The following is a 24,192-nucleotide window of genomic DNA, read 5'->3' as shown; positions in this document are numbered from 1 at the left end:
TTGCCTTCTTTCTTTTCCGGACTTTCTTTTGCATTTGCTTTGCATTTGGAGTTTCGAATCAATTCAAATGGACTTGAACACTTGGGCTTACCCTTGATTTTCACCCAAGTGACCCATCCACCTCTCCTTCTATGAAAAACTCCATCAAAAGCCCAAGGAATATTTTTCATAAAAGAAAAATATTCATTTTCTTCCCTGAAAATCACTTCGGAAAAGTATGCTCCAAAGCAACCCCTAGTTTTATTGCTCCAAAAATCCTGGAAAAATTCACAAATATTCTTTGAACCCTAGGGTACCTTCTTGAGCAAAAATATTGCATAACTTTTTGGAATATTTTTTCTATAGAAAATCATTTCTGTTTTGGACAGAATGACCACATTACACAACAAGTATATTTTCGCTTGATCTTTTGGGGCTGATCTTTTCTGAGCTTCATTACCCTCCTAAAAGATTGCTAAACCCCAAAGCACAGCCTTTAGTTCTCACTAGATTTTTCTCAGTGAAGCTCACAAGTTCTGTCCAGAAACTTGCCAGGAAGAAAGCCACTCCCACAGTTCACCTGTGACCTAACCAACCATGCAAAACAACCAAAACCACTAAGGACTACATGCCAGATATGGTGTTTGCGCTTAGCTCAGCCTGATGCCAAAGTTCACGCGGTGACCATGTTCGTCCAAGGGGGTTGGCATGCGGCCAATGCACTCTGCGGTGCGCCGACACCTCTGTTTCATGCGTGCTCGCTGCCCCGGCCGCTGCACCTTGCCAAATCGTGCCCCCGTCCTCGTTTGCACCTCATTAACTCAGCCCCGGCTCTCGCCAACGCCGGAGCTCGCCACAGCGAGCATGGGCACGGCGCGGCCAAGGAAACAGTGTGCCCGTGCCCCTGTGCTCATCACGTACCGCGCTCCTGTGCTCATCGCTGCTCGTCTACAGCCCCCACGTGATCTCCAGCGCCTTCTCCCCCTCTCACTGACGCCATTCGTTGCCGGGCGACACTCCAGAGAGCTCCGGCAAGCTCTCAATCCCCGCCTCGGCCTCGCCTACAAATAGAGCTCCCCCAAGCTCGTTTCTCTCCACACACACTCTCAGCACACCTTCACAACACCATAGGAAGCCGTAGCCCTGCTGGGCAGACCTCTGGCCGCCGTCCCGCCTCGAGCTCGCCGGTGATCCCCGTCCTCTACCCCCTCCCTCTCCAGAGCCGCTCGAGCCCCACTGACTTCTCCCGCGTGTCCGTGGTGGTCCACTGGTGCGTGTTGGTACCGTTGGAGCTGTTGGACTGGCCATGCTTTGCTGGAATTGCCATATCCAACGAGCTCCGCCCGCTGCCGCTGCTGGAGAGCTTCGTTCTGACCCCGCTGCCGCTACGGGTATGGGCAAGTGTGCCTTGATCTCCTCTACAATCCTATCCTCTCAGATCTCATCGTCGGGCACTCCTCGCCAGAGAAAGCGCCGTCGCCGCGCCGCCCAACTCTACTTCTCTCCCCCTCCCCTCCGGCCTGACCGCTAGGGCCCACTGTCAGCCACTCAGGCCGCGCCCGAAGCAGTATGAGTGGTGGCGCCCAGTCAATTTACGCCTTCGACGTCACCCCTCCCCCTTCTGGTTTTCTTTTTTTCAAATTTAATTCAAATTTGACCAGAACTTTGACCAGCTGTAACTCCTAATCTACAAGTCCAAATGAGTTGATTCTTTTTGCATTGTGTTCTTACTGGAAAATTGTAGTAGCACACCCAAGATGGGATTTTTCTCTGCTGCCTAGAATTTCTGGTAATTTTCAGAAGTGTTCTTGATATTTTCTTTTTGTCATTTGATTTATTTTCAAAAGGTGAAGCTTGTCTTGAAGGCATCCAAGAGGAGTGTGAAGCTCCTCTGCACTAAGGCAAGCCACGGCAACATTGTCATGGTGTCTTTGCAATATCCATGATTTTCCACTTGAATTTATATGATATTCATTGCATATAGTAATAAAATAAATAATGGTTGTGTTATTTAGTTTGTCATGATAAAAATGCCTAGTTAACAGAAACGAATGCTTGAACTAGTGAGATATAGCTTGAGTAGTTGAACTAAGTGAGTTTATCATGACTATGGTAATATGAGCATCAGTATTATTTTCCTTATTTGCATAATGAGTTTCATATGTTAAATGCCAACTAAGGTGATGAGTATAAATAACCAGTAAGTAAGGACCAGAAATGTTGAAAGTTGAGTTTGTGCAAGTAGAACTTTGCATAAGGTTGCTCCGTTGTTTCTAAGTGATATGTGATGCATGATATATGGTTGCATAAGTATGGCATATAGTGACTCGAGCATTTTTATTTTCAAGTTAAACCTAATAATAATTGAAGTTGAACATAAAGTTGGTCGGGTCATGGTGCCACTGAATCGGGCTGACAAGTGCAACCACATTTTCCTTGGTATGGGGAGGCCGTTAGTCGTTCCGTTGTCATGCCTTTTGTCGGTACCTCCAACTAGGGAAGGTTATGGGTGTGCGTTACCCTGGCCCGGTAAGCAGACATAACCTTATGGACATATTGTTGTTATGGTACCTTGTCCCCGTTTGGGATCGTTTATTTGCCACGACGGTGGCCGTTTTGCCTTTGGTAGGCTAGGCCACCCATGACTAAGCCCAGCGGGGAGTTGGGCGGAGTGGCCGTAAGATTGTCATGACAATGGGAGAGTTTTGTCGGAATGTTGTTGGTCCACCCGAATGGGAATGCGAGGCCATGGGTTCCGTGGTGTGGGTAAAGTACGCTACCTCTACAGAGTGTATTAATCTATCGATAGCCGCGCTCGCGGATAAGGGCCTAGTTCATAAGTAAGTCACACCATGGATCAACTTTTATAAAGAAATCTTGCACACTAAGTTATTTGCATTGCACTGGTTGAATCAGGATGATGCCAGTGAGGCTGACAGTTGTGGTATCAGTTGTGATCCGTGATTGATCACCGTTTGGTTACAAGGTAACCCGTTGAACTGGGTATGGTTCTGGTTATGATCTGACATGATCACCGTTCGGTTGCGAGGCAACCTGTTGGTAAGAGAGAGTCCGAGTGACTCAGTACACAAGTTTGGTTTCACTGCATGAGTAGCATGTTGCTGTTTGCATTTAACTTGATTGAATGTCATGATATTGTTTGTCATTATGGTTATGTTGTTGTGAGCTTGCAAGTATATTCAATGTACTGACCTGGCGTGTTATGCCAGATTTCAGGAAAGTCTAACTGGATCAGAGTGCTGCCGTGTCTAGATCGTGTCCACATCGGTGCCCCTGTGCTATGGAGTCCCGCTACGTCGTTGTTCCACTGCCGTGTAGATGTCGTGCTCGAGGCCCCTTTATGTTCACTAAATATTGTACATATTGTTCAGCCGCACCGAGTGTGCCGCTTGGCCTCGCTACTTGATGTAATGTCACACTATGCTTCCGCTAGTTTCAATAAAGCGGTGATTTCTGTACCAAGATGTTGTTGTTGTCAGAAGACATAATCTCTGGGTTGGCAATACAGGCTAATACGGTCACTCTGAGCAGGGGTGCCACAGTAGCCCCACTTCCCTACGGATCCGGACCTGCTCAAGGCGGAGGAGAAAGTGCTGGGTCATGTAGTAGAGGCGGCGTGCGGGCATGGCTAATAGGCTCGAATATCAGCGGAGGGAGGGAAGAGGCGGATGTGCTAGGGCTGGGGGCACTGGCCGGCTTAAATAGCCGTCTACGGCCTCGGGCGGGGAGCCTGAGCGGCGCGACACGGCGTTCACACCGCGACAACGGTCGAGGTGCCCGTCGGACCGTCGGGTTTCCCGGCGAGTCTGTGTGGGGCCATGCCATCAGGGCAACATGGCAAGAGTGCCCGAACGCCTCATATCCGCTCCATATTTAGGCTGGATATGGGGGCGCCGGTCAGCCTGGATGGTTGAGGACCGTTTAAGGGGTCCGTCTGGGTCAAAAAATTGTGACCGGGTGGCCCGCATGGGGTATGAGGCGGGTTTGAGTGTAGATGCTCCAAGTGTACGTATACGAAACATGCAAAGGGCTTTTCCTAGAGAGCATCATGTGCAGTTAAGTTAGATATGCTTAAAGCATATGATCGAGTCGAGTGGCATTATTTGGAGGCCATGATGATCAAATTGGGTGTCTGTGACAAATTTGTTAGACTAATCATGAAGTGTGTCTCCTCAGTCCGGTTAACAGTAAAGGTGAATGGAACCCTACTACCTTATTTTACGCCTTCGAGAGGCCTCCGCCAAGGATATCCATATTCACCTTTCCTTTTTCTAATTTGTGCCGAAGGTTTCACCTCCTTGATCAATTACTTTGGTGGCAATTTTATTGATCGTGGCATACATGTGAGCTTCAGATCACCATGGGTGAATCATTTGCTGTTTGCCGACGACAGTCTGATCTTCCTTAGCGCTCAAGTGCATAGCGCGGAAAGACTGAATGAGATTCTACAGATTTATGCAGAGTGTTCGGGACAAGCGGTGAATAGAGAGAAGAGTTCAATATATTTCAGTCCAAACTCTTCGCAACCCGTTCGTGAAGCCATCAAGCAAACTCTGAACATTCAGGTTGAAGCTTTCTCAGAGAAATACTTGGGGCTTCCGACAGCAGTGGGACGGATCACAAGTGGCACTTTTCATCACCTCGGTGAACGGAGTTGGGGAAAGATGCAAGGCTGGTCAGAACGAAATATGGCTTGTGCAGGTAGGGAAGTACTAATAAAATCGGTAGCTCAGGCCATCCCAACCTTTAGCATGAGCTGTTTTTTGCTAACAAATAAAGTATGCGGACAGTTGCCGTCTTGCATGGCAAAGTATTGGTGGAGCAGTTCCATAGATAAGCGGTCTTTACATTGGATATCCTGGGATAAGTTAGCAACACCAAAGGAGAAAGGAGGAATGGGTTTTCGGGATTTAGGCAACTTCAATCTGGCACTTCTAGGCAAACAAGGATGGCGTTTGCTAACACACCCGGAATCGCTTTGCTCTCGAGTTCTCAAGGGGAAATATTTCCCAGATTCTGAATATGCAAGCAGGAGCTCCAAAGTCATATTCAGCCACTTGGAAAGCCATCATTGCTGGACGAAAAGCTTTGGACACGGGCTTGATTAAACAGGTTGGAAGTGGTACCACGATCTCTATTTGGAACGATCAATGGATACCTTCAACACTTATGCACAAGCCTATGGGACATCTCGGCAATGATCCGCTGGTATTTGTGTCTGAGCTTATTGATCAGACCTCGGGACAGTGGGATGTACAATTTCTCAGGCGAAATTTTCTCACTCCAGATGCTACATCCATTCTTAACATTCCTTTGCGAGCTGGTGGCGGAGAAGATCAACTTGTGTGGACGTTAGAAAGATCAGGCGAATACTCTGTCAAAACAGCATATCGCCCTCTTGTGACTCGCAACGAGCATCATGCTCTAGAGGAAAGGACGGTATCGGAGACTTCATCGTCAGAGAAACAGCTTTGGTCGACCCTATGGAAGCTCAAAAGATTACCGAAAGTGCGGGTTTTTTGGTGGAGGGTGGTGCAGGGAATTCTTCCCGACTACGCCACACTGCAGTACCACCACATTAGGACAATCACTACGTGCGATTTATGTAAATCTGTGGAAGAGTATTTGATGCACGCTCTAGTGCACTGTTCCCATGCAAGGAGTTTCTGGGCAGTGACAAGAGAGGAATTGGATCTAAAATTACCTCGGTTGCATCCTAGCACTTGGGCTAAAGACATTGTTTTGGACGAGATAATTCCCAATGCTGACAGGTGCAAGATCATCACGGTTATGCATGCGATATGGACTGCTCATAATCGGTGGACTCATGATCAGGAGTGTTTTGACCCTCGACAGTCCATCAAACGGGCAAGAGATGACTTGTCAGTATTGGCTATGCCACAGGATCGTCGGCGTTTACCAGTTGGTCAGAACTGGCGCCCTCCTAAACCGGGTTGGGTGAAAATAAACACTGATGGGGCCATTGACGTGGATGCTCGGAATGGGGGTGGAGGAGGAGTCGCTAGATCTCATCTCTCCTTCATGGGGGGCGTGGATTAAAGCCTTTCCGGGTGTTTTTGATCCTTTCATCGCCAACGCTCTTGTGTTGCGAGAGGGTACCATTTTTGCTCAACTCAGAGGCTTTTCACATGTGGTGATGGAAACAGACTGTTTAGAGATAGTCAATCTCTGGACCTCGGGTCACAATTCAAGGTCAATTGTGGCACCTATCTTCGATGAAATTAGGAAAAGATCTAATTATTTTGCCTCCTTTTCGGTTCGGCATGTTATGAGGGATGCTAATGTTCCAGCAGATATTTGTGCTAAATTTGCTACTAGTCTTAGTAGTTCAGAGTGTTGGATAGAGGAAAGTCCAGGCTTCCTCGTGAGCAGCCTTTTTTTTGAGAGAACGTCGGCCTTTATTAATCAAGCAAACATATTACAGAGAGTCTCCCGGATGCAATCCAGAGCAGAGTTATAAACACAAAGGCTCAAAGAGCTCAAACTAGACCTAGCAAGAAGATGAGCTAAGACAACACGGTGCCGACGAACATGCATGAATGACACAGACGACAAAGCTTCACAAATCGCCTTGATGTTAGAGAAAATTGATCCCACCAAGGACCGGTCTCGGACTGAAGATTTCAGCCTTTGAATCACGGCCAGACAGTCAGAGTGGAAGATCACATGCTGAAAACCCTCCCGGCGAGCCAGTGGAGCAGCACGTTGCAGGGCCAACGCTTCGGCCAGCTCCGGAGAAGAGACGCCAGGAAGAGGTTCAGAAGCCGCTGCCACAAACTGGCCCGAGGAGTCCTGCACCACAACGCCAACTGACGACGAGCCCCGCACCAAGTCCACCGCCGCATCAGAAGAAAGAAGAAGCGTGCCATGCGGGGGAGGAGACCAGCCAGAAGAAGAACCCAACGGAGGCGCCCGCGGAGCCGCCTGCACAGGCTTGAAAAGGTGTTGGAAGATCATCTCCGAGTAGGCCTGCACCTTAGCAACTGTGCGCTTCGGGTCAGGAGCCACCGGCTCGTTACGGGCACAGTTCCGTGCCTCCCAGATATGCCATAGCGCCACTGTAATGATGGATATGTCATGGTCGGAGTCTCGCGCGAGCACGTCAAACAGCCACTGTTTAGGTGATCTGAAAGAAGACCGGTGTTGTCTGATTCCATAGGCAGCCTTGATAATATCCCAAACAGCCCCAGCGTGTACACAGAAGATAAGAGCATGCTCTATGCTCTCCGGACGGCCACAGAAAAAACAGTCCGTCCTCGTCGGTATCTGACGGCGTAGCATTTGAGCACCCGAGGGTAAACAGTCATGAGCCAGCCGCCACAGAACAATCTTCATTTTATTTGGATCTTGCACCTTCCATAGCTTCTTCCACAAAATGTCCTCCTGTGCCCAGTTCGAGGATTGACCCCCGCCATTAGCATTGTGATCAGATAGGAAACGGCAAGTCCTGGCCCTGTTATAGGCCGAGCGGACAGTATAATCTCCAAACTTGGTGAAAGGCCACCTCGCAAAGTCCGGACCACCTTCCCAGTTGATGTGAACATTGAGAATATCATTAGCAACCTCATGGGGGAAGAAGGCTCTCACCGTATCCTCATTCCAGCATTCGTTATCCTCATCAAACAAGCAATGAATCGTAACTAAAGCTGGGATCGGGATCAAAGGTTGTAGCAAGGCCGGTGGGGTGGAAGGAATCCAATGATCAGACAGAATATGTGTGCTCCGGCCATCACCAAGGCCCCATTGCACCCCCTGCTTCAGAAGTTCTCAGCCGTGAAGAATGGCCCGCCAAGTGGCCGATGCCGCGCGGGGTGTCGAAGCATTCCAGAAATCAGTGAAAGGAAAATACCTTCCCTTTAAGACCTACGCACAGAGTGATCCGGGCTCTGTCAGGAGGCGCCAGCCCTGCTTACCAAGCATTGCCTGGTTAAAGAGCGCAAGATCCCTGAAACCCATGCCACCGAGGGCTTTTGGAGTGGAAAGACAGTCCCACGAGCACCAGTGCATCTTCTTTTTGCCATCCTCGTGACCCCACCATTGATCAGCCACAATTTGCCTGAATTTTTCACATATAGCAACCGGAAGGCGAAAACAACTCGAAATAAAGGTGGGGATTGCTTGAGTTTTAGATTTCAGCAATGTCTCAGTCCCTGCTCTGGACAAAGGCCGGTCTGCCCAACCAAAGATATTCTGCCAAGCTTTGTCAACCAAGAACTTGAAGGTGTTCGTGGGGGAATTACCCACCTCCGTAGGCATACCCAAATAAGAGTCCTTAAAGTTCTTGTTACTTATACCCAACTGGTTTTTAACTCTGTCCTTGACCACTGATGGACAATGATTGCCAAAGAAAACAGCCGATTTATCATGATTGATTGCCTACCCCGAACCCGCACAATAAGAACCGAGTGTTTCTTCCAAGGATGCCACACTCTGAGGATCACTCTTAGCAAAGAAAATGCTATCATCCGCGAATAGGAGGTGTGAGATAGACGGGCCATGACGGCCGTTTCGAATCCCATGTAGCTCGCCACGAGCCTCCTTTTGGAATAGCAGACTAGACAAACCTTCAGTGCATAAGAGAAAGAGATAAGGGCTGATCGGGTCATCTTGCCTGATGCCACATGACGGAATGACCTGTTGCGTAAGCTCCCTGTTGACTCTGACAACATACCTGACATTAGTCACACAACGCATCACCGTGTCAATCCAGGAAGAGGCAAAACCTAGCTTGGTCAAGCATTGATGGAGATAACTCCACTCCACACGATCATAGGCCTTCATCATGTCAATCTTGAGAGCAAAGAAAGGTTTCTTCACTCGTTGCTTCCTGATAGTGTGAAGGCACTCATAGGCGATCAAGGCATTATCCGTGATCAATCTGCCGGGGACGAAAGCACTTTGAGTCTCAGACACCACCACCGGCAGGATGACCTTTAGTTTATTGGCTAAAACTTTGGAAGCAATTTTGTAGAGCACATTGCAGAGACTGATGGGTCGGAAGTTCTTCAAATGTTTGGGTTTGACAGTCTTCGGAATCAACACAATGACGGAATCACAAAAACCATCAGGGATCAGCCTCCCCTCTAAGAAACCCCGAACCGCTTGACAGATGTCCTCTCCCAAGAAATCCCAATGAGTCTGATAGAAGAGGGCAGGGAACCCGTCCGGTCCGGGAGCCTTGGTAGGGCCCATTTGAAACAGTGCCGTCTTGTTCTCCTCATCAGAGTAGGGCCTGCACAGTTCCAAATTCATCTCAGAAGAAACCTTGCTAGGGATAGCCTGCACAACCTCATCAGCTGCTGGTCGGGGTTCGAACGTGAAGAGATCTTCATAGAAAGATTGAACCATGCCCTTAAGCTGCCCTTGAGCGCTACAAACCGAACCATCCTCCCGAAGGAGCGAATGGATCCTGTTAGTCCTCCGCCTAGCCGACGCTCTGGCCTGGAAAAACTCTGTATTACGATCGCCAGATTTCAGCCAATCCACCCGCGAACGCTGCCTCTCCATAATTTCCTCCCGTTCAAACATCTCACAGAGTTGAGTCTCGATATGTCGCTCTTCAGAATAGGAAGCTGGGGAAGGAGGGGAGGATCTGATTGACGCCAGACGGCACTCCATCTTCCCAATCTGCTTGCAAATGGAGCCAAAGGACTCCCTGCTCCATGTGCGAAGAGAGGCAGCCACACTTGTCAAACTTGCCCAAGTAGAGCTTAGAGAGGAGAGCCCAGCCCTTCCAGTAGACCATGCTTGTTCGAGGGTTTATTTATAGTCAGACGCCCGCAACCACATAGCCTCGAACCTGAAACCGTGCTGTACTGGAGCCGGACGGCGCTGATGGGACAGATTGTCCAGAGACATGCGGATGGGGTAATGATCGGACGTGGTAGCAATGACATTCTCCACGCTGCATTCAGAAAAGAGGCTGGAAAACGCAGCATTAGACACAGCACGATCAAGACGACACCGAACATTGCTATTGGGATCTTGCTTGTTACACCAAGTAAACTTCGGGCCCGAGTACCCCAAATCAGATAGGCCACAGTCCATCAAACACTCCCGAAAAGCAGCCATTTGCGAATCCATACGGTCCCGGGGACCACACTGTTCGTCCTGGAGAAGAACTTCGCTGAAATCACCGCAACAGATCCAAGGGCCTGACCAGGAAGGTTGCATACGTCGAAGGAGCTCCCAAAAGTGAGACCGATGCTCCCGCTTTGGTTCTCCATATACAAAAGAAGCCCTCCACGGCACACCTTCCTTCAATTGGACCACGGCATCAATGCATTGTTTGTTTGCAGCCCTGACTGTCACTGTTGCCGAACTTGACCATAAGAGAGCCAGGCCCCCACTGAGACCCTCGCTGCTGACAGCAAAACAACCGGAAAAACCCAGAGACCACATAAAGTTCTTAACTCTCGAATCCCTCATCTTTGTCTCAGAAAGAAAGAGGAGGGAGGGTCGGTAGAGCTTCACGAGCCAACGAAGCTCGCCAACTGTCGAGTCCGACCCCAAGCCTCGACAGTTCCAACAGATGATACTCATTGCGTTTGGCGGGGCTGCCTAGAGGAAAGTCCAGACTTCCTCGTGAGCAGCCTTGTGGCAGATTGTAACCGAATTTCCATTAAGCAATAAAGACCCCTTTTCTGTGTCAAAAAAAAATTTCGCCTCACGACCATGCATGTCCCACAGCCAGACCCATCGCTCTGTCCCACCCCCTCTCCTAAAATAAGCCCGCGATCCGTCACCTCACAGCTAGTGTTGATGCAGCAGGGCCTCGTGATTCGCATGACCAATAAAAAAAGTGCAAAAGCAAACAAAGCCTACCTGCCACTCACACCGTTCTCTGTAATACTCCATCTCTAATTACCTTTTCCCCTTCTTCTGATCACTAGTAGTAGGACATGTACAATGGTGGCATATGTATACATATGCCTGATGACAAAAAGTAATTTAAGACATTTATATTTATTTTTTCTCGTGGAAGCTACCATTAGTGGCCTAATTAAGAAATAGAAAATAAAGACTCTAGTACACATGCATCCCTACTTTTCACTTCAACCTTTTCATCTTTTGTCACCGGATCACACTTTTTTTTTTCAAGCACCCGCCTCCTGGAGAGGATCCTGCTTCCCTATCCGAACCTACTTTACGTCATATCCGATCCTACATGACATACGAGGCATCATTTTGAGGCTATGCATTGTACATGCCCGTAGTATCGACTTGCTGATATACTTAATTAGGAGTACTCGTATAACAGCAGAACTAGTTTTTCGCAAAAAAAAAAAAAACAGCAGAACTAGTTGACGAGGAATAGTACCAACCTCGACCCATTCCATCGGACCGCGCGATCACCAACGTCGCGCCCTCGACTTCCACGTGAACCTACGTCCACGCTGAGCACACAAGCACGCCAGCCATTTCCCGTCGTTTTGGCCCCGTCCAACGCCATTTCATAGCTAGCGAGGCGCCTCGCCGGCCGGCTGCCCCCCGTATATACAAAGGATAGAGTAATAGCCGGGGCTCAGTGTCCCTGCGCGCACTTGGTGAGCGAGTGGTGCTCCAAGAGGAAGGTCGACCGGGTGTGGACTGTGGTCTGTGGAGAGAGAGAGAGAGATGGGGTCGTTGGGGAAGGAGGCGGCGGCGGCGGGGGAGCGGGTGGTGCTGGCGGTGAACGGCGCGCGGCACGAGGCCGCCGGCGTCGACCCGTCGATGACGCTGCTGGAGTTCCTCCGCACGCGCACGCCCGTAAGGGGGCCCAAGCTCGGCTGCGGCGAAGGTGAGCACAGCACCACCCCCGACAACTCGATCGATTCATCTCCGGCGGCTAGCTCGCTCAGTAGTCAGTGCTACTAGTTCGTTACGGTGTGGGTGTGTGAGAGATTTTTTGCCTGAATAAGCGGATCGAGCCAGATCGACTGAACTCTGCATACGTGCACGTAGGACCTCGCGCCACATGCGCATCGATTCCAGGTCCCTCTCGTCTCGTCTTCGCCTAGGTTAGCCAGCGCTACGGTGTCCTTCATCGTCTCGTCACGTACACATCGCCCAGGTAGGTAGGTAGGAAAGGATCAATCGTAGGTGTGGTAGGCATGTATCTGCTTTTCTTTCTCTGTTTCTTCTCTTCTTTTGGCGCCATCTTTCATTCAGCAACCATCACAGATGTGTCTCTTCTTCTGGGAACCCTCTTGCCTTCTCCGGCCTCGTGGTGCGCAGCGTAGCATGCGACGATCTGATCACGGATATCGCAAGAAACACAAACGGAGACATAGAAAGGCACGTACTATACATGCTTCGTTCTTGCAAAAAAAAAATTAACAGTTATAGATGCAAACGCTCGTACATATACACATACATGCATCCCTATGAATGCATGCACACACCCTACATGTCTCTAGGAGCACCTACGTACCTGTAGGAGCACCTCCAAGCGAGATTGAGCTACCACACAATCTTGATATTAACAAAGACACCATAGACACCTTCATAGCACATCGCCATAAATATTAAAATAAATCAAAAAAGTAAGCATCAATATCAAGTCAAGAATTTGAACCCTGATAGACTGGTTGCACCACAAAGAATCTAACCGTCTCCTGCATTTTTTTTCCCGACAAGAACGAAGCATGTATACACAATCGGAAACATAGAAAAGCACATACGGAGATAGAAAGGCACATACTATACTTGTATTGCTTGCCGGCCGGAGAGGATCTAGGCGCTGACTTTCCAACCTAGTATTAACACTTCGACAACACAGACAATCGCACTAGCCGCTGCTCCTTTCATATAGTGATCCATAAGAAAATAATTCAACCTGCTCTCAGGTATATAACTCAATTTTTGTGTGGAAGACATTGGATTCTTCTTTTTTTTCTTTACGAATCACCTGGTAGTATTCTTCCAAACATTCAGTGTGATTTGTTTCTTGACATGGCTTACCACTCATGCCAAATGGCAAATACCACGTTACTTTCACTACGCTCAGGCCTAGTGATGGTACGGAGATATAATATCTTTTTAAATTTTATTTGGGATAACTTAGTATTGATTAAAAAAATCGGTAAGCTGGAAGATTGGTTCTTTACGGCCACTCAGGCATGATGGAGACAAAATCATACCCTGCCGTCGTACTTTTCTTTTCTCGTAGTGGAGCAGGCATGCACTGCAATCATACAACGATCCCAAATCATTGGACCTTGACCCCCGGATTTGTGATTGTTAATTTTTCCGTTTGGTGGTCAGGTCCCATGTGCAACCGACGATTTTTCAACCTTTGGCACGTGCTTCAGCTTGCTCCTTAGCGATATTTCTAATCAAGCAGTAAACTTTAGCCTGTACCAATTTGACAGATGCTTTTTGTAGTTAAATTGATGTTTATATAGATTCGCATCACTTTACAGAAAATAGCCAATAAACGAGGTAATTTAATGGGACTATGTGCTTCACGATTGCCTTTTTTTAGTTCAGACATTATATAGTCTTCCACTTGTTTTCTCACATAGCTGACAAGAAAAAGAAAAGAAAAAAGAAAAGAAAATAGTACTATGAAATCATTGTACCACGAAAACAGAATATGCTTCCCTAACTAAATGTGCAAGTTGCCAACTTATTCTTTTTGAGAATTAGCAAGTTGCCAACTTTAGTAAAAAGTTTTGCGTCATTATGAGTACACAAGACATGAACAATTGACTACATTTTCGCACAACTCATGATTTGATTTATAAACTTTGAGATAATGAAAATTTTGGTACCTGTGTGAAATATTTTCGGAAATATGACAGTACTAATCAATTTTTCCAAAATTGATTAAAATATAAGTGATTTTTTAAAATGTGAATACCTATAAATTATATATTTAAATTATTTTGGAAAATTAAAATTAAAATAATTATTGTTGTTCAATTCCATTGAACTTACTGAAGAATTAAAAAATAGGAATAAAAATATATCGGACTCTTTTTAAACTTTTTTAGACTCTTTTTGAACTTTTTTAGACTTTTTGAAATAATAATATTTGGAATTTCCATCAGCTGAAAATCAAAAACATAGATAAAAAATATATAACCAACATTATAAATTTTTTAGGACTACCAACAATAATACATGGCCTAATATCTGGGTGGATTGATGATTTATATTTAGGACAAAAAATCACCACTCATTGAGAAGCCTGACTGAAGGCACGAGATACTACCTATCGTTAGCATGCACGAGTGCCCAGCCCACTGCAGCCCAGTCGACGAGAAAACCAGACCTTCGTTCCCGATTCTTCCCCTCGAGTCGAGAAAAAATAAATCCAATTCCATTACGCTCACGATTCAGCCACGCTAGGGTACGGAGCTCGCACGGCGGAGACGGGGAGGCGGCGTTGAGGCCCGGCAGCCAGGCAGCCAGTTGCAGCGCCGAGGGCGACCCATCCCCCATTCTGCGGCGGCGCGGCCATACTCCAGGGACCTAGCTGCGGCGAGCCGGCGACGGGCGACCCAGCCAACGAGCACAACCGGCCGCACAGGCACCACGCACTAGTAATTCCTCTCTTTGCCCTAATCGCACTTCACGGCATCATCTCAGATTCTCATTACCAGTTTCCCTATAGGCTATAGAAATCTGAAATTCGCAGTTAGCGATTTGGCAAGTGTACAAAAAAAATGTTAGCGATTTGGTAGCATGAATTGTCAGTCAATTGTTTTGTTACAAAGTTTATAAATTGCAATTTAAGTAGATTTGGTTTTCAAAAGACATTCATATTGTTTGGAATTGAGATGGTTCTCGAAATAACCGAGTTAATGCCTATTGAAATAGTGCGGTCCGAACTTGAAGAAAAGGAAAATTGTGCTCTTCTGTAGCTTGGCCTGCCCAACCATTTCTGTAGCCGGCAGTGTTTAATTTCTGATTTACGATGTCATGTTGCTGCGTGCAGGTGGATGCGGCGCATGCGTGGTCCTCATTTCCAAGTATGATCCGGCCACGGACGTGGTGACCGAGTTCTCGGCGAGCTCCTGCCTGACGCTCCTCGGCAGCCTCAACCACTGCTCGGTCACCACCAGCGAGGGCATTGGCAACACTCGCGATGGCTACCACCCTGTCCAGCAGCGCCTCGCCGGCTTCCATGCCTCCCAGTGCGGTTACTGCACTCCCGGCATGTGCATGTCCATCTTCTCTGCCCTTGTCAAGGCCGACAAGACCGGCGGCCCCGCCCCAACACCGGGATTCTCCAAGCTCACCTGCTCCGAGGCCGAGCATGCTGTCTCTGGCAACCTGTGCCGCTGCACCGGCTACCGGCCCATCCTCGACACGTGCAAGAGCTTCGCCGCTGACGTCGACCTCGAGGACCTCGGCCTCAACTCATTCTGGAAGAAAGGCACCGACCCTGCCGACGTCGACAAGCTGCCAGAATACTCCAGCGGCGCCGTCTGCACCTTCCCTGAGTTTCTCAAGTCCGAGATCAAGGTTCAAATGAAAGATGCTCCAGTGTTGAACGCCGACGAAGATGGCTGGTACCATCCCAAGAGCATTGAGGAGCTCCATACCCTCTTTGACTCCGACTGGTTCGATGAAAACTCCGTCAAGATTGTGGCGTCAAACACTGGTGCCGGAGTGTACAAGGATCAAGACCTATATAAAAAATACATCGACATCAAAGGGATACCAGAACTTTCGGTCATCGACAGGACCAACAAGGGGGTGGAGATCGGGGCAGCCGTGTCCATCTCCAAAGCCATCGAGATCTTCTCCGATGGCACACCGGTGTTCAGAAAGATCGCCAGTCATCTCAGCAAGGTGGCCTCGCCATTCATCCGCAACATGGGGACCATCGGTGGGAACGTAATCATGGCGCAGCGACTGCCATTCGCTTCAGACATCGTCACTGTTCTTCTCGCCGCGGGTTCGACAGTCACAATCCAGACTGCTTCCAAGATGCTGTGCCTAACACTGGAGGAATTCTTGGAGCAGCCTCCCTGCGATGCGAAGACCATACTGGTCACCATATTTGTCCCTGATTGGGGTTCAGACAATATCATCTTCGAGACCTCTCGTGCAGCTCCCAGACCATTCGGCAATGCTGTCTCCTATGTGAATTCTGCATTCCTGGCAAGGACTTCAGGGGATGCAGCCTCAGAGGGGCTCATAATTGAAGATATATGCCTCGCATTTGGCGCTTACGGCGTCGATCACGCCACCCGGGCTCGGAAGGTTGAGGAATTCCTGAAGGGGAAATCAGTGAGTGCACCGGTTATACTTGAAGCAGTTCAGTTGCTGAAAGATGTTATCTCGCCGTCAGAAGGCACCACACACCCTGAATACAGAGTCAGCTTGGCTGTCAGTTTCTTATTCAGTTTCCTTTCTGCACTTGGTAACAACCTGAATGCTCCCAATGGATCATGTGCTAATGGTCCCGAGAAGCATGGTAAGGTTGCCAACGATGACTTGCCGATTCGCTCAAGGCAAGAACTGGTTTTCAATGACGAATACAAACCTGTCGGCAAGCCGATCACGAAATCCGGGGCCGAGCTGCAAGCTTCTGGTATACTCCTACACTCTGATTCCATTTTTTTATTTAGCTTACAAGTGTTTACTTATATTAGTTTGTACTCTTGAATTACAAGTGGTAGTAGTACTTCAACCTTATAATTTATGTCCTGGACTTAACTTCTTAGATTTCTGTAGCTTGAACAAGATTGTTTGGGATTTCTTTTTATTCATCTTTGGTACACTGCTTCAATCATGCTGAACCATTTGAAATGCCTCATCCCTGAATGTATTTCTTCAAAAAAAAAATGTTGGCACATCTAACTTCTGTCCTGAAACATGGGCTTGACGATATTCCTTCTTGATTTCCAGGGGAGGCTGTGTATGTTGATGACATCCCTGCTCCCAAGGATTGCCTCTATGGAGCATTTATCTACAGCACACACCCTCACGCCCATATAAAAAGTGTCAACTTCCGATCATCTCTGGCTTCAGAAAAGGTCATCACAGTTATCTCCACAAAGGATATTCCTGCTGGTGGAAAAAATGTTGGATCCGGCTGGGCGATGCTAGGACACGAAGCTCTTTTCGGCGATCCGGTTTCTGAATTTGCTGGTCAAAATATTGGCATCGTGGTACCTACTTCTGAATCGCTTGAACTCAATTTCAGGAAAATGCATAACCAGTAGTATATTTTTACCCTGAATTTTAAGAGGTCATTTGAACTTATCGCATCATCATATTCCTTTGCCATCACTCAGATCGCTGAAACACAGAAGTATGCCTATATGGCAGCGAAGCAAGCTATCATTGAGTATAGCACCGAGAATCTTGAGCCGCCAATTCTGACAATAGAGGATGCCATCCAACATGACAGCTACATCCCTGTTCTCCCAGTTTTTGCTCCTCAGCCAATTGGGGACTTCGACCAAGGGATGTCTGAAGCAGATCACAAGATCCTATCAGGAGAGGTACACACTTGATATTTAGGAGGCTGCATTCTTAGTTTCAGACAAGGCCCAAATATTGACACCTAGTATCTTTTGTTAATTTCCGACAGGTGAAGCTTGAATCGCAGTACTACTTCTACATGGAGACGCAGACCGCATTGGCCATCCCTGACGAAGACAACTGCATCACCGTCTACGTCTCGACACAGCTACCCGAGATCACGCAGAATGTCGTCGCTGACCTCCTTGGCATTCCCTGCCACAATGTTCGCATCATCACCAGGAGGGTTGGAGGTGGCTTTGGTGGAAAGGGAATGAAAGGATCCCATGTAAGTGCCCCACTGTGTAACCCAGGAGATTCACATATTTATGAAACTGATCATGGAGAAATTGTTGTGTTCTTCAGGCTGCATGTGCGTGTGCGCTTGCTGCATTCAAGCTTAGGCGCCCTGTCCGGATGTACCTCGACCGGAAGATGGACATGATCATGGCGGGAGGGCGTCACCCGATGAAGGCAAAGTACTCCGTCGGGTTCAAGTCGGACGGCACGCTCACGGCGCTGCATGTCGATCTCGGCATCAACGCCGGGATATCACCGGACTTAAGCCCGTTGATCCCGGCTTACACCATCGCTTCTCTGAAGAAGTACAACTGGGGCGCCCTGGCCTTTGACATCAAGTTGTGCAAGACGAACATGTCGTCCAAGTCGGTGGTGCGGGCGCCTGGCGACGTGCAGGGTTCCTTCATTGCCGAGGCCATCATCGAGCACGTGGCGTCCGTGCTCGGGTCTGACACCAACGTCATCCGGAGAAAGAACCTCCACAGCGTCGAGAGCCTCACGAAGTTCTACAGCGACTCCGCGGGAGACGCCCCAACATACAGCCTCGTGGGCATCTTTGACAAGCTGGCCTCGTCGGCGGAGTACCAAAGCAGGGCAGAGGCTGTTGAGCGGTTCAATGGCGGGAGCAGGTGGAAGAAGCGCGGCATCTCATGTGTGCCGATCACCTATGAGGTGACCCTCCGGCCAACGCCGGGGAAGGTGTCCATCCTGAACGACGGCTCGATCGCCGTGGAGGTCGGCGGTGTGGAGATCGGGCAAGGTCTGTATACCAAGGTGAAGCAGATGACGGCATTCGGGCTAGGGGAGCTCTGCCCCGACGCCGACAGACTCCTTGACAAAGTGCGTGTCATCCAGGCCGACTCGCTGAGCATGATCCAGGGCGGCTTCACCGGCGGGAGCACCACCTCGGAGAGCAGCTGCGAGGCAGTCAGGCAGGCGTGCACCGTGCTCGTCAAGCGCCTCAAGCCCATCAAAGAGGGCCTCGAGGCGAAGTCCGGTGCGCCGGTGCCATGGAGCACCCTGATCGCCCAAGCGAACATGGCAAGCGTGAACCTGTCGGCGCACGCCTTCTGGACGCCAGACCCAGCCTTTGTAAAATACATCAACTATGGAGCCGCCGTCAGCGAGGTGGAAATCGACGTGCTGACTGGGGGCACGACGATCCTGAGGAGCGACCTTGTCTACGACTGTGGGCAGAGCCTGAACCCGGCGGTGGACCTCGGCCAGGTGAGCTCGCCGCCGATCAGCACATCCACTTGCTATTGCTGAAGATCGTTGTAATCTGAATTTATTTTTGCTGGATGGATCAGGTGGAGGGCGCGTTCGTGCAAGGGGTGGGGTTCTTCACGAACGAGGACTATGCGAGGAACGCCGACGGGCTGGTGGTGAACGACGGCACCTGGACGTACAAGATCCCTACGGTTGACACCATCCCTAAGCAGTTCAACGTGGAGCTCATCAACAGCGCGCGCGACCAGAAGCGCGTGCTCTCCTCCAAGGCGTCCGGCGAGCCGCCGCTGCTGCTGGCGGCGTCGGTGCACTGCGCCATGCGGGAGGCCATCAGGGCGGCCAGGAAGGAATTCAAGGCCAACTCGCCGCTGACGTTCCAGATGGACGTGCCGGCGACCATGGCCGACGTCAAGGAGCTGTGCGGCCTCGACGTCGTCGAGAGGCACCTTCAGAGCCTCAGCTCCGCCGCCACCAGCGCCGCCGTGAAGGCGTGATCGTAGTTGCATGTAAGTTGTGTCGAAACGTGGGTATATGTACTGCTGTAATGACACGATGAAGGTGTGGTACGCTGAACAATGACCGGTTTGCCTGTGTGCTGCTGTGTATAGATGAGAGGAGATAAAACAGCTATCGACGTGGATCTATCATAAGCGTTGGGTTTTCATCTAACGGCAGGCATGCACGTGCTGCGATTCTGCTTATAATGTACAGTATATTTTTACTACGAGAATGAATATCTTCAATTCCTGTTATAAATAAAAGCAAATCTAATCCCCAAAATGTTTTCTAGGTTTTCGAGTGGACTGATGGCACTTGGGCGACTCTATCGCCCGAGGCGCGATTGTGAGATTCCGGCCGCGATCTCCTGCCCTAGGCTCTGCCCCTCTCTGCCGCTCTTGGTTAGTTTGTTCGGGGTGATCACGGGGGGTCCTGGCGACCCTGCCCACCCTCGTTACACACGGGACGGTTCAGGGAGAAGTCAAGGGGGATCGGTGGTGATGGCTAGTTCGTCAACGAACACTGGTAAGGAGAGAGAAGGGACGGAGAAGATGATGGAGAGGATGAATCTGACTGACAGGAAAAGTGTAAAACTCGTGATGGACGATCAGGAGGAAGCGCATGACTCTACTAAAGAGTACCCAAGATGTTGCTAGGAGTCTTTGTTGAGCAGGTTACTCTTGCTCAGTTCTCTTGTCCGGGTGCTCATGCTCAGAATGGTATGGCTAAGCGCAAGCATCATCACGTTCTTGAGATGGCTCGTGACTTGATGATCACCGCCTCTCTTCCGCCTCACTTGTGGGCAGAGATTGTCTCGACTACCACCTATGTCATCAACCTTCAGCCATCCACTGCTCTGCAGGGTGGCTTCCTTTCAAGCATCTCTTTGATCGTTCTCCTGATGGCGCTTCATTTGTTTTGTTGTGTTTGTTGTATCCTTGTTGTCCCATGTGAACGCACCAAACTGATCCTTAAGTCTGTTGAATGTGCCTTCTTAGGATATAGTGGTGAGCAAAACGGTATCACTTTTTATCATGTTGGTCGTCAGATGCTTATTTATTGGGATGTGAATTTTTATGAGTCTCGCCCCTTCTACCCACGCCCACTTTCCTTGAACTTCCAGTGCATGATATCACTTTCCTCACTTTTTCCGATGCTCCTATCACTCCTGTTGAGCCCTTTTCCACCCGTACTACTTCTCCTGCTTCTTCGACTCTTACATAATTGATGCCGCCATCTCCCATGGTTTCCTCACCTTGCTTATTACAGGATTCTACACCTTCATCCCCGGTGGCTTCCATCTCCATCAACTGAGTTTATCCCAGTGATTCCTCCTTGTATTCTTCCATCTTTTACTCACTTTTATATTCATCGTTCTCATGGTGCGGGTGCATCTACTGATGCACCATCTACTTATGATGCGCCATCTTTCTCGTCTCTGCCTACTTATGTTGGGGAACATTGCATGGAAAACAAAAAATTTCCTACGCTCACCAAGATCAATCTAGGAGAGGAGAGATTGCATATGCATACCCTTATAGATCGCTAAGCGGAAGTGTTAAGAAATGCGGTTGATGTAGTCGAACATCTTCGCGACCCAATCACGATCCGTCCACGAACTCCCGATCCAAGCGCCGAACGGACGACACCTCCGCGTTCAGCACACGTACGACTCGATGACGTCTCTGAAGGAAATATGCCCTAGAGGCAATAATAAAGTTATTATTTTATATTTCCTTATTCATGATAAAGGTTTATTATTCATGCTAGAATTGTATTGATCGAAAAATTAAATACATGTGTGAATACGTAAATAAATATCGCGTCCCTAGTAAGCCTCTACTAGACTAGCTCGTTGATCAAAGATGGTTAAGGTTTCCTAACCATGGACATGTGTTGTCATTTGATAACAAGATCACATCATTAGGAGAATGATGTGATGGACAAGACCCATCCGTTAGCTTAGCATAATGATCGTTCGGTTTTATTGCTATTGCTTTCTTCATGTCAAATACATATTCCTTCGACTATGAGATTATGCAACTCTCAGATATCAGAGGAATGCCTTGTGTTCTATCAAACGTCACAACGTAACTGGGTGATTATAAAGATGCTCTACAGGTGTCTCCGAATGTGTTTGTTGAGTTGGCATAGATCGAGATTAGGATTTGCCAATCCGAGTACCGGAGAGGGATCTCTGGGCCCTCTCGGTAATACACATCATAAGCTTGCAAGCAAATGACTAAGGAGTTAGTCACGAGGTGATGTATTATGAAACGAGTAAAGAGACTTGCCGGTAACGAGATTGAACTAGGTATGAAGATACCGACGATCGAATCTCGGGCAAGTAACATACCGATGGACAAAGGGAATTACGTATGTTGTCATAACAATCCGACTAATAAAGATCTTCGTAGAATATGTAGGAGCCAATATGGGCATCCAGGTTCCGCTATTGGTTATTGACCGGAGAGGTGTCTCAATCATGTCTACATAGTTCTCGAACCCGTAGGGTCCGCATGCTTAACGCTCAATGATGATATAGTATTATATGAGTTATGTGATTTGGTTACCGAATGTTGTTCAGAGTTCCGTATGAGATCACGGACATGATGAGGAGTCTCGAAATGGTCGAGAGGTAAAGATTGATATATAGTACGATGGTATTCGGACACCGGAAGTGTTTCGGGGGTACCGAGTACTTATCGTGTCACTGGAAGGGGTTTCGGGCACCCCTGGCAAAAGATATGGGCCATATGGGCCAAGAGGGGAAATGCACCAGCCACAAGGGGCTGGTGCGCCCCCATATGGACCGGCTTAGGAGGAGAAGGAAAGAGGGGAAGGGAAGGGAAAGAGTGGAATATGATTCCCCCTTCCTTCCCTCTCCCCCCTCTTTCCTCCCCCCTCCGACAAATATGGCATGGGGGAGAGGGGGCGGCCAAGGGCAGGAGCCCAAGTAGGATTCAGACCTACTTGGGGTGCCGCTTGGCCTCTCCCCTCTCCCTCCCACCTATATATATGAGGAGGGGGCGCCTAGCACAAACCAGACAACTGCCTAGCCATGTGTGGCGTCCCCTCCACCGTTTACACCCCCGGTCATATTTTCGTAGTGCTTAGGCGAAGCCCTGCGGAGACCACTTCACATCACCATCACCACACCGTTGTGCTGACGGAACTCATCTACTACCTCGACATCTTGCTGGATCAAGAAGGCGAGGGACGTCACTGAGCTGAACGTGTGCAGAACTCAGAGGTGTTGTACGTTCGGTACTCGATCGTGGATCGCGAAGAAAGTTCGACTACATCAACCACATTGTGAAAATATTCCGCTTACGGTCTACGAGGGTACGTAGACACACTCTCCCCTTCGTTGCTATGCATCTCCATGGATAGATCATTGCGTGTGCCTAGATTTTTTTCCATGCAACGATTCCCAACAGTATGGGAGAGAGGAGATGCCGTAGGGCATGGGAATTGTTGTGCCCAGCCCCCCACGCCCCTCCCCACTATATATAGGGGTGTGGGAGGCCTGGGGGTGCAGCCCCTCCTCCAAGGAGGGGAGGCGTCCAAGGGGAGGAGTGCCCTCCAAGTCAAGTGGAGGGCCCTCCGCCTTAGGGTTTCCCTTCCCCTAGGCGCATGGGCCTCTTTGGGGCTGGTGCCCCTGGCCCAATAAGGATAGGACGCCCTATACAGACCATGCACGCCCTAGGTGCTGGAGGGACCCTTCTGGACTCCTCCGGAACCTTCTAGAACCTTCTAGAACCTTCCTGTTACAATACCGGTAAAACCCGAAACTTTTTCGGTAGCCAAAATATGACTTCCCATATATAAATCTTTACCTCCGGACCGTTCCAGAGCTCCTTGTGATGTCTGGGATCTCATCCGGGACTTCGAACAACATTCGTCACCAACGTGAATATCCCAATACTACTCTAGCGTCACCGAACGTTAAGCATGCGGACCCTATGGGTTCGAGAATCATGTGAACATGACCGAGACACCTCTCCGGTCAACAACCAATAACGAGACCTGGATGCGCATATTGGTTCGCACATATTCCACGAAGATCTTTATTGGTCGATCTATGATGCCAATGATCCAATCAATCTCGTATGCAATTCCCTTTGTCTAGTGGTATGTTACTTGCCCAAGATTCGGTCGTTGGTATCTCCATACCTAGTTCAATCTCGTTACGGGAAAGTATATTTACTCGTTTCGTAATACAAGATCCCATGACTGACTCCTTAGTCACATTTTGCAAGCCTGTTATGGTGTTGTATTACCGAGTGGGCCCTGAGATCTCCATCACATTGAGTGACAAATCCCAGTCTTGATCCATGCCAACTCAACAGACGCACTCGGAGATACCTGTAGAGCATCTTTATAGTCACCCAGTTATGTTGTGACGTTTGATACACATAAGGTATTCCTCAGGTGTCAGGGAGTTGCATGATCTCATGGTCTTAGGAACAGATACTTGACATGAAGAAAGCAGTAGCAATAAACTAATATGATTAAATGCTATGCTTACGGTTGGGTCTTGTCCATCACAACATTCTTCTAATGATGTGATCCCGTTATCAAATGACAACTCATGTCTATGGTTAGGAAACCTTAACCATCTTTGATCAACTAGCTAGTCTAGTAGAGGCTCACTAGGGACACATTGTTGTCTACGTA

General features: G+C 48.8%; 1 protein-coding gene across 1 annotated transcript; it reads left to right on the top strand.

Annotated features, from left to right (window-relative positions):
- Nucleotides 1-11,481: 11,481 nt before the first annotated feature.
- On the top strand, nucleotides 11,482-19,738 carry LOC123113607 (indole-3-acetaldehyde oxidase). The gene is made up of 7 exons (XM_044534900.1): nucleotides 11,482-11,800; nucleotides 14,945-16,549; nucleotides 16,867-17,129; nucleotides 17,256-17,465; nucleotides 17,555-17,773; nucleotides 17,851-19,011; nucleotides 19,095-19,738. The coding sequence occupies exons 1-7, from the start codon at nucleotides 11,638-11,640 to the stop codon at nucleotides 19,506-19,508; spliced, it is 4,035 nt and encodes a 1,344-aa protein (XP_044390835.1). The 5' UTR covers nucleotides 11,482-11,637; the 3' UTR covers nucleotides 19,509-19,738.
- The last annotated feature ends 4,454 nt before the right edge of the window (nucleotides 19,739-24,192 follow it).

This window comes from Triticum aestivum, chromosome 5B (assembly GCF_018294505.1).
Source record: "Triticum aestivum cultivar Chinese Spring chromosome 5B, IWGSC CS RefSeq v2.1, whole genome shotgun sequence".
Taxonomy (NCBI): Eukaryota; Viridiplantae; Streptophyta; class Magnoliopsida; order Poales; family Poaceae; genus Triticum; species Triticum aestivum.
Note: the sequence above shows the minus strand (reverse complement) of the source record. Positions and strands in the feature narration are given on the sequence as shown.

Bases quoted from the DNA above. Each gene is read 5' to 3' on its own strand.
- LOC123113607 (XM_044534900.1), top strand. From the start codon at position 11,638: ATGGGGTCGTTGGGGAAGGAGGCGGCGGCGGCGGGGGAGCGGGTGGTG. The intron at 11,801-14,944 runs GTGAGCACAGCA...TGCTGCGTGCAG, and splicing joins CAAGCTCGGCTGCGGCGAAG to GTGGATGCGGCGCATGCGTG. The intron at 16,550-16,866 runs GTATACTCCTAC...CTTGATTTCCAG, and splicing joins GGCCGAGCTGCAAGCTTCTG to GGGAGGCTGTGTATGTTGAT.